This window comes from Myotis yumanensis, unplaced genomic scaffold, assembly GCF_028538775.1.
Source record: "Myotis yumanensis isolate MYYU_CA2020_CCGP unplaced genomic scaffold, mMyoYum1.0.hap1 SCAF_3, whole genome shotgun sequence".
NCBI lineage: Eukaryota > Metazoa > Chordata > Mammalia > Chiroptera > Vespertilionidae > Myotis > Myotis yumanensis.
This window is the reverse complement of record NW_027223754.1, coordinates 214657384-214667646: the sequence shown is the minus strand read 5'-3', so window position 1 is coordinate 214667646 and position 10263 is coordinate 214657384. Positions and strand designations below refer to the sequence as shown.

Below are 10263 nucleotides of genomic sequence, written 5' to 3'. Positions count from 1 at the left end.
GGGGGGCGGGCGGGGGGGAGCTCACGGGGGCGCGAGGGGCGGGGGCGCGGGGAGGGGGGCGCTCCGCCGCCCCCGCGGGCAGGGGTCCAGCGCCGGGCCCCGCCGCCCCCGCTGGGCTGCAGCCCGGCCGGCCTGGCGCGTCCTCGCGGGGGCGGCGGTGTCCCGGGCTGGGGCCGCGGCCCCGCTCCCGCGGCGGGGAGGGGGCTGTTTACCGCGGCAAACCGGCGGCCTGGCTCCGCCCCCCCGCCCCCCCCCCCCCCCCCCCCCCGCCACGCAGAATGCGGCGCCGGCGATGACTTTGCAGAAAATACTTAAATTCAATAAAACGAATGAACCCGGGCTGGTTCCTCCTCTCCCTCCAGACGAGGACGGCGGGCGAGGCCGTGGGGGGCGACCCTCGGGGCGCGGTGCCGCCTCTTCGCTCCCAGAGCCTGGCCGCCGCGGTGGGTGCGGAGCCCCCGCGCCCTCGGTAGCGTTGCGGACACGGACGTGGGACCGGGCACCCCTTTCCCAGCTCGGGGCGTCTTCCCTCGCAGCCCCCACCGGTGCCCAGCGCGAACCACGGTCCCCACATCACCTGCCCGCCGCTGCCTGCTCCCCGCCGCGACCTCCTGCCCGTCACCCCGCCTGCGGCCCGGGCCAGCCCCTGGCTGGGCGCTGGGGGCCTGCGCTTCTGGGCCCGGCTCCCTGCCCCTTCCGGCCTCCATCCCCCCACCCGACAGCCCGCATCCATCCCGCGTCGCCCTCACTTCTGGGGGCGGAGGTCCCCGCAGAGCCCGCTCTTGATTCTCCTGCGGGCCCCCTTCCCGCCCCATAGATGCGCGCACCAGCGTGTGAAAGTGCGTGGCTGGGGGGTACCCTCACTCAATAGTCACCCAGCAAACACGTCTGAGCGCGTTTGCGGCTGGGTCACCGCTGCCCTGCCTGCGGGGGTGGGGGGTGGGGGCGCAGGCCGGGGCTAGTGGGGGGGAGGAGCATGGCCTGTGCCAGGGGCCGTTATGTTTAAAAAATTGGGGTGACATTGGCCAATAGGACCACTAGGAGTCCATTTCTATACCCAGTGCAATGGGTCTAAATGTACGTTTCTCCACCCCCCTCCCCCATAGTCACTAAGGCAGTGGGCTGCTTCCAATGTCCAACCTGGTTGGACCAGATACCCCACGGCCAGACCCCCCACCCTTACAGCCACTGAGAAGCCCAAGTGGTGCTGCCCCACGGCCCGGCCTGGGTGGACATGGCAGGTACACCCCCCCCCCCCCCCCGGCCCCTGGCCTCAGACAGTGTCCAGGGCCCCATTCCCCGCCAAACAGCTCCTTCCTGTGCACCTGTGGGGGGCGGGTCGCCCCGTCATTGGGCAGCCCTGGGGGTCCCCCTTCACCCCGCAGGCCCAGTCGCAGGAGGCTGTGGTCAGGGCACAAGGTGACCTGGTAACCAGGCGAACGGGGGACCGGGATGGCACACAGGTGGCCAAGCAGGACCGTTTCTGGGGCCAGAACCTCCTCACCCACGGCAGCCGTTTGTGGGGCGTCTTCAGAGCCTGGTCCTCAGGCTCAGGCCAGCGTGGGCCTGGCTGGGCCACCAGAACCTCAGTTCCCTACCTGTCAGCCAGGAAGATGGTGTCCGTGTTCACAGCCACTGCCCTGGGCCTCCCGGGTGCCCAGGGAGCACTAGGGGCCTGGGCAGCCTCGGGACCCGGTGTGGACACTGCTTTGGCCCCGCCACGCCCTCTATGCCCGGATCCTTTGTGGGACCCTCAGGAAGGTCCCGTGGGCTCTGCAGCCTCTGAAAAGCTGTCTCCCCGCACCCCATCCCACTCCCTATGCCTGGGCCTCCCGCTCCTGTCCCAGCTGCCTTCCTGGAGGTGGGGCCACAGCCCTCCACGGGAGGGAGGGAGCTGCAGGTCTGAGGGGTCACTGTGCTCTGGTCTCACGGTTCAGACAGCAGTGACCTCTGCCCCCAGGTGGGCAGCATGCAGCTGCGTGGTGAGGAGCCTGAGCCTGGGAAGAAGCCGAGTGGGCCATGTCTGCCCATCAGTGCCTGTCCCACCCCAGGGATGGTGGGTGCAGACCCCCTGGGGTACACTCCCACCCCAGGTCAGACCTCGGGACACCGTGGCTGTGACGGGCAGAGGGTGCCAGGCCTCATTGTCCCATCGCATGGCTGTCGAGGTGCCATCGGGTGGTCCCCCAGCCCAGGGATTCTGCCCTGACAGGCGGCCCTGAGGCCAGGCCCAAGCTCCAGCCTCTGCGCTGCTCCCTGGACGCACGGCCAGACCTGGGTCTGACACCCTTCCTGGGCCCGGAGTGCTGGTCCCCAGGCCTGGTGCCGCTCACAGGGGACACCCCCAACGTGTGAACGCTCCCAGCCTCTCTTGGAAACGGTCCCCGAGCGTCTGCACCCGAGGGCAGCTCCTGGCCAAGGGGCAAGCAGGGGCCACACAGGCCACCACCACCTCTGGGGCCGCCACAGGCAGAGCCCCCCAGTGCCCACGGCTTCGCATGGCAGTGGGTGACATGAGCACTGGCTCGAGGACCCGGGAGGAAGGCGTGGCTCTGTCCCCCCACCTGGTGCACTCTGAGTGGAAAGCCACGCTGGGGTCTCACTCGAGTGTTTATTTTGGTGATGGGCCGTGGTGTGGTGACTACAGTGCCAGAAGGGGCTGGGCAGGCATCGCCCTGCCCAGCGGCCCCCATGCTTGTGGCCAAGACAGCAGGAGGCGGCCCAGTGACCACAGCAGACAGGGCTCCTGCCCTCCCTACCAGTAGGGGCTCTGGGCAAGGTCCCGGGTCCCTTGTTCGTGGGCTCCTGGCTCCTCTAAGCAGGGAGGCTGCACACCTCGGCCCCAGTTCAGCTGTGGGAGGCGGCAGCCAGTGCGCCGGGCTCCCCGCAGGGCTCAGGTTCAGGACCCCGAGGTGAGCTGGGCAGGTGCCTCTTCATGGTGTGGTTTTATGAGAAGCACGTGTCTATGGAGGCTGTGCAGGGAGGGGTGATGCCAACTGTCCGTTGCTAGACAGAGCGCCGCCGCAGCCCTGGAGCAGGCGCAGGAGCAGGGGCGAGGTGGGGGCTCACCCCTGCAGGTGCCGCAGCTCGGGGGGCAGATCACACCCGGTGTACGCGCCATTGGTGATACTGTATTCCAGCAATGCGCCAAAGCAGGGGTCCTGGGGGGACACAGGAGCGGGCCTTAGAGTGGGCAGAGCGGACAGCCCCCACCGCTCCCCAGGCCCCTCCTCAGGGGAGTCCTGCCTGAGGGCGGCAGCTCACCCTGACCAGGACGTAGGGGTTTCCCAGCACAATCAGCAAGGCTTTGGGCCTGGTGACGGCCACATTGAACCGTTTTGAGTTGGACAAGAAACCCAGGAAATACCTATCATCTTCAAACCGGTCTTCGTTCGACCGCACCTGGAAGCACAAAGGCGGAGAAAAAAGTGTTTCAAGTTTTCTGGCGTGGAAGGAACTCTTGACATATGAAAACATTAAAAATACGAAACATCGTCAGTAGGACAGCAGCCCTGGCTGACATTGCTCAGTGGTTAGAGCACTGGCCTACACACTGGAGGGTCTCGGGTTCGATTCTGGTCAAGGGCACGTACTTGGGCTGCAGGTCCGATCCCCACCCCCGGTCAGGGTGCATGTGGGAGGCAACCTATCGATGTGTCTGTCACATCAATGTCCTCCCCCCCCACCGCCCTTCCCTTTCATTCTCTAAAAAAAACCAGTGGAAAAAAAAAAATCCAAGCCCTAACTGGTGTGGCTCAGTGGATAGAGCGTTGGCCTGCGGACTGAAGAGTCCTGGGTTCGATTCCGGTCAAGGGCATGTACCTTGGTTGCGGGCACATCCCCAGTAGGGAGTGTGCAGGAGTCAGCTGATCAATGTTTCTTACTCATTGATGTATCCAACTCTCTATCCCTCTCCCTTCCTCTCTGTAAAAAATCAATAAAATATATATTTTAAAAAATCCCAATATCCTCACTCCTTGGATGAGGGTAAAAAAAAAAAAGGGAAAAAGCAGCAGGGGTGGGGGAGGAGCCTCACTGCCCTCTATCTGCACAACATGGGCCCAACCCTATGGGCTCAGCAGAGTGTTGGGGTGACTCAGGGAGTCGGGGTGACCAGGGAGTCGGGGTGATGGTGGTTCTCTTCCCGATTCTCTAGGGTCCCCCAGGAACAGGGCACCTACGGTTGAGATGATGATCACCAAATGCTCTTGCCCTTGGAACTCCTCTACTGATCCGACCTTTATGTCCATCAGATCCACGTTTCTCAAAAGAATTTTTATTTTCTCCACCTTTGAAGCAGATAAGAAAGATTAAAGATAAAATTTTACAAAGCTGACCATTTCCTCCCACATTGCAGCAAAAGTCAATACCGACAACGTGCAGTGCTGCTTCTCAATCCCAATCGCATGTAACCCGACTCCAGGGCTGGCTCAGCACCCATTTCTATGGAGGTGAGGGCAGCACCGCCCTGTGGGGCCCTCCCCGGGCCTGAGCCTTCACCACACCTGTGGCTGGGAGACAGGCGGCGTGCCCTCCTCTGTGGCAGCGTCACAGGCAGCCAGGAGGCCAAACGCTGTGACGAGTGGCCACGGAGCCAGAAGGCAGGCTCGCCCTCAGGAGCGGGAATGGCCGAGTCAAGCAGTGAGACTCGGGATGAAGTGGGTTCCAGATGTTTGGAGGTCTCCAATGGGTGTTGGAAAAAAAGGCCCAATTTGAAATCTTGGAAGAACGAGTATTTGAAAGAAAACTCAATGGTAGGCGACTCCTCCCCAGTACCCTGGGGACAGTGCTGAGGGTGCAGGCCCGGGAGGGTCAGAGAGCAGGAGGGGACATCCGAGGGCCAGGCATGAGGGTCCCCAGGGGAGGAGCCACGCAGACACTGTGGTGAGACTGTCCCCATTGAGAATAAGGGGAGTGTTCCCCGGGCGGAAAGGATGCTCCTGAAAACAACACAGGCAGCGAGCAGGTGTCCTGGCAGCTCACCTGCTGCAGGACAAAGGCCAACCCTTCCCACACCTGCCGGCAGGGGACTAAGGTCAGGCTGAGGCGGTCAGTGCCGCGTCTGCCACGCACCGGCCTCTGCTGAAACGACGGGAAGACAAACCTCAGGAGACAGAAGCGCAGAGACCAGTGGTGCAGGCGGCACAGGTAAGCGACCCAACTCCAAAGCAATCGGCATGGTGACCAATTGTTCCAAGAAGAAACACGTGTTTTGATAAAAGGTGGGATTTCTAAAACTCACCAGAAAGAGCACCAAGGGAAGAACTGGGGGTGGGGCAGGTCTGAAAGCTCACCGTGAGGGACTCAGCCCAGATGTCATCTCAGCCCGAGCCCCAGCAGCCAGGCTGGCAGTCCCGGGGGGCGGGGCGGGGGGACCACGAGGGAGGTGGAGCCCAGGTGTGCACATGGGAGCCGTGTGTACAGCAGGGACACACACCACACAGACTAAAGTCAGACAGATCCTTGCCATGACCACCCAACACAACCCAGAGGGCTGAGCCTCCAGAACAAAGTGGGAAACACACCTCACATCACGACAGGGAAGGGTTTCTTAGACAAAAAGCGAACAGCAGAGACCACGAAGGGAACGGTTTACACGTCCCATGTGCATGTGACTACATGGAAAGAACACACACACCCACACACGGAGGGAACCAGGGACAAGGCCTGGCTGAGACGGTGTCTGGAACACTCGCCCACCAAGGGCCTGGGTGCAGAAATGATGCTGACTCAGCACAACCTGCAGACACCACCTCAGAGCAACAGAGGGGGCACTGGATTCAAACAGGGTTTTAAAAACCCTCACCTGAGGGTATGTTCTATTTATTTTTAAATAAATATATATTTTTTTATTGATTTCAGAGAACGAGAGGGATAGAAACATCAATGATGAGAGAAAACAATAGATCGGCTGCCTCCTGCACGCCCCACACTGGGGCTCGAGCCCACACCCAGGCCTGTGCCCTGATCAGAATAGAACTGTGACCTCCTTGTTCATAGATAGATGCTCAACCACTGAGCCACACCGGCCGGGCTGTTTTATTGATTTTAGAGAGAGAAGGTGGAGAGGAGAGGGGGGAAAGGCAGGGAGGGGGAGAGAGGGAGAGGGAGAAGCATCAGTTGCCTCCTGTATGTGCCCAAACCAGGGAGTGAACCCGCAACCTAGGTATGCGCCTGACTGGGAATCAACCCTATGACCTTGTGGTGAAGGGACCTTGTCTGACTGAGCCACCTGACCAGGCTAAACAGGAATTTTGACGAAACATTATGGCCAGTAAATGAAAAGACTAGAAGCACAGTGCGAGAAATCGCGCGGCCCCGCCTACCCGTGCGCACCTCACCTACCGGTGCACGCCTCACCACGCTCACAGCCCCGCCCACCCGCGCCGGCCACAGGCCTTTTATAATACAGATTCTCAAGTCCCTGACAACCCCAGGAGAACCCCTCTTCCCCACTCAGGCAGCTGCAGGTGTGGGCACCGTGGGATTTACAGACACGGGAGATGGGAGACCAGGGTGGGCCCAGGGCAGATGGAGGCGTGCACAGCGAGTACAGGGGTGACAACTTCACACCAGGACAGGTGAGCATGGAGGCGGGCTCACCCAGGTGCCTGCACACCCAGCCCCAGGACCCGGGTGTGGAAGGCCAGGGGAGCCCCGCGGGTGCCACGTGACGAGCTCGTGTCCTGTTCCTCGCGTGGCCTCCGCAGACAGGAAGCACCGGAGCGGCGGGAGCGGGGCCCACCTGCTTGCGGTAGGGCGTGATCACGCCGATGTCCTGCGCGGACACCTGGCTGCAGAGGGTCCGGGCCAGGAGGCAGCTGTAGCGCATGACCTGCACGGCCTCGGCCGGGTTGAACCAGGACGGGCTCCTCCCTTCCCGCGCTTCGCTGCCCTGTCAGGTTGGGAGACAAGAGAGACAGGGAGTCACGAGGCCTCGTTTACCAGCTACACTCGTTAAGGGCCGTGAACGGGGAGCCGAGCAGGCGCTGGGACAGGCAGAGGTGAGGGGCCTGGCTACAGAACCGGAACCGGCTCAGCTGCAGTGAGGCCCAAGGATGGGGGGGTGGGGGGGGTGTGAGGAGGGCAGTGTCACGTGAGGATGGAGACGGGGCGGGGGGGGGGGTTGCACATGCCAGTGGGGAACAGAGCCCGGGAGCCAGGATGGCTGCGGTGGCAGTGACCAGTGACCAGTGTGGTCAGTGCGGGAGCCCCTCGGGCCAGGCCAGGCCTGGCCCAACCCCTCGCTCTGGCTGCCCCCCCTCCTATGGAAGGTGTGCCCTTCTCTCTCCGGCCTGCAGGGAAGACAGGAGGATGACCAGCGCGCACAGGCCATCACTACAGATCAAGGAAATGCAAACCCAAACCTCAGGGCCCGCCCAGGCCCACCAGGACGGCCACAACTAAAGGCAGACACGGTGCCTGGCGCCCAGCGTGAGGCGGTGCAGCCGCTGTGGAGAACGTGTGCAGGCCCTCAGAGCCTGAGAGCACAGTTCCCCTCTGGCTCAGGCGTTCACCTCCGGGCCTTCACCCACAAGAACAGAATTAACGCCGGGACCCAGGCAAGTAGACGTGGGAGCAGCCTGAGCGCCCGTGCAACGTGGGAAGCACACGCGGCCCGAGCACACGATGGGAGACCCCCGTGCGGCGCATGCACGCGGCCCGAGGGCTCGGAGCAGACACAGGGGTGATGGGGGCACCGGGGTGGGGGGGGGAGGGTCAGTGGGACAGTGTCCGTCCGGGAAGATGGAGAGCTCTGACTGTGACACAAAGGGGCCCGTGCTACCCCCCGGACTGGGCCCTGCTGGCGAATGCAGCCGACTGGACACGGTGTTTCGCCACAACGGAAACAGCGCACACAGAGCAGTGAGAACGCACTAACTCGCCCTGGCTGGTGTGGCTCAGTGGATAGAGCGTCGGCCTGCAGACTGAAGGGTCCCAGGTTCGATTCTGGTCAAGGGCACATGCCTGGGTTTCGGGCTTGATCCCCAGTAGGGGATGTGCAGGAGGCAGCCAATCAATGATTCTCTCATCATTGATATTTATCTCTCTCTCCCTCTTCCTTCCTCTCTGAAATCAATAAAAATATATTAAAAAAAAGAAGAAGAAGAAGAATGCACTGACTTCCAGGAGTTTTCGCTGAGGGACTTGACTGGTCCCCGGATCTACGAGGAGAGGTCGGTAACCAGCAGCGAGAGGAGCGGGCTGTCCTCGGAGGGAACACCAGTCAACGGGCACCAGCCTCGCAGCAGAGATGAGGGAGGCGAGGGGCAGAGTCCGCACTAACAGGCTCTTACACGGGTGCCATGCGAAGCCCGCAGCTGCTCAGAAGCGGCCCTGAAGTGAGGAAGGAGGGACGAACCCGGGAAGGGGCGTCGATGTCTCACCAGGTGGGACGGAAAGGAAACCAGGACAGGGCACGACCTAAACTGCAGGCGCGGTGCAGCGGGAGCACAGGCGGCAAGGCCTCAGGCGCCAGTGGGGATCTGGGGTGGAAGCCTCCGGCAGCAGTCACAGCCCCGCCAGGGGGAGGCCGAGCAGACAGGATCCAGGTCAGGACACAGAGGAGCTGACGGACAGGCTCCACAAGTAAATTTTAAAAATCTACGTGAAACTTACGTTCTCAACAGAGAAGGTGAGCTTTTTGTGTGTCCTTAGAACATCTACTAAAACAGTCCCATGGGGCCACAGATCTGTAAAAGCCGGGGCTACAGGCCTGGCCTCATCAGAACCAACGCAACTGGGCATAAAAAGAGGCGACCACGGCACTCCGAGCCCCTTGGAAGTCAGGGAAAACATGTCTCTGTGAGCCTCGATCGAAAAGAAAATGGGGAGTCACCAGGCCCAGGGGGCGCAGGAGCCGCGTGGAGCAGAGCTGCGCCCAGGCCCTGCCTCCCTGTACAGACGAGGAGAGGACTCGGTCCCCCCATGGGGCCAGTGAGGGGCAGGGCGGGCCATGGAGCTGAAGTTCAGGGGCAGGATGGACCGAAAGCTGAAGTGAACGAAGCAGAAAACCACCAGGAGGAAACAGCGAGTCCAAAGCTGGTTTCCGCACAGACCAGCGGTCGGCACAGCCTGGGCTCCGACGGGCCACACAGGCCATGCAGCCGGAGCACCTGTGGGAGCTGGTTCGGGGTGAGCTGCTGCACCCGACACGCTGTGCCCCCAGCACTGAGGGTCACGCAGTCCGTGCTCGCCGAGCGGAGCCCCTTCCTCCTCGCATCGGGGCCGCACACTCACCCGCACGCCGTGGAAGATGAGGGGGAAGCCTTTCTTGGGGAGCTTCTCCCAGCCCAGCAAGGAGGTCACCACCTTGGGGTCGGCACAGACCTCGAGCTCCTTGTGGTAGAAGAGCCGGGAGGGCAGGGCCAGCAGGGCCGCGTGGGACCTGTAGTTCTTCACCAGCTTAGTCACCTGCAGGGAGAGCGCGGCAGGGGCAGCCCGTCAGCACGCGCCTCGTCCTGCTGAAGGGAAGTGATGCCTCCCTCCCCCACCCCGCCCCCAGACCTCCCGGCCTCTCGTTGCCGCCTGAGCAGAAAGTGACCTTGGCCCCTCAGAAGGTCCATTTTAACAGCAAAGTGACCTTTGGGAAAACAAGAGCAGGAGGCCAGGCCTTGCTGCCCAGCCTGTGGGCACCTGGAAGGGTGTTCTGCCTGCAGGGCCCGTCCTGCCACCCAGCAGAGCCCAGCCCCAGGCCCCGGCACAGGGCGGGCAGATGCCCTCTCCCAGGCAGGAGGCACCAGGCCACAGGCAGCCCTCCTTGTGGGGCAGTTTCATGGCTCCCAACGACCCCTCTCAAGGAGTGGACCCCGCCTCCGTGTCCTCCCCACTCCCCAGATGACCTGCCCGTCCACAGCCACGCTCCTCTGTCCCGGGGGCAAGCTCCGAGGCGCCAGCACTGGGTTCAGAGGGCAGCACACGGGGAGGGGCCCACGACCCCAGCCGGCTCCAGCACTGGGCCCTGCAGTGCAGATTCCTGTGGCCCCGTCTGCACTGGGCCACCCCATGGGCACCCTGTGCTGTCCCTCAGGGGCCCAGCACCCGTGGGGCCTGACTCACCAGCAGGGGGTTGTAGGCGCCACAAGCACCGAAAGCGTCCTCGTCTCGCAGGTACACGGGCCGGGCCATCAGCCTCTCCAGCATGGACACGTTCAGTCCGTAGGCCATGGCGAGCCGGGACTTGATCACGGGCCCGAGCTGCATGGGGTCCCCGGCAAGGACGATCTGCCACACAGACGGGAACCGCTGCAGGAACAGCGGCTG

The 10263-nt window shown here is 62.8% G+C and overlaps 1 protein-coding gene across 1 annotated transcript in view; it reads right to left on the bottom strand.

The window, feature by feature from the left end:
• Positions 1-2990: 2990 nt before the first annotated feature.
• Positions 2991-10263, bottom strand: part of MOV10L1 (Mov10 like RNA helicase 1) — a 32954-nt gene continuing 25681 nt past the window's right edge. Inside the window, exons 21-26 of the mRNA XM_070408041.1 lie at positions 10060-10224; positions 9241-9414; positions 6746-6895; positions 4182-4289; positions 3265-3402; positions 2991-3161 (exon numbers count right to left, since the gene is read on the bottom strand). Coding sequence (XP_070264142.1) covers positions 3066-3161; positions 3265-3402; positions 4182-4289; positions 6746-6895; positions 9241-9414; positions 10060-10224 — 831 coding nt within the window. The 3' untranslated portion in view covers positions 2991-3065. The remainder of the gene's footprint in view (positions 3162-3264; positions 3403-4181; positions 4290-6745; positions 6896-9240; positions 9415-10059; positions 10225-10263) is intronic.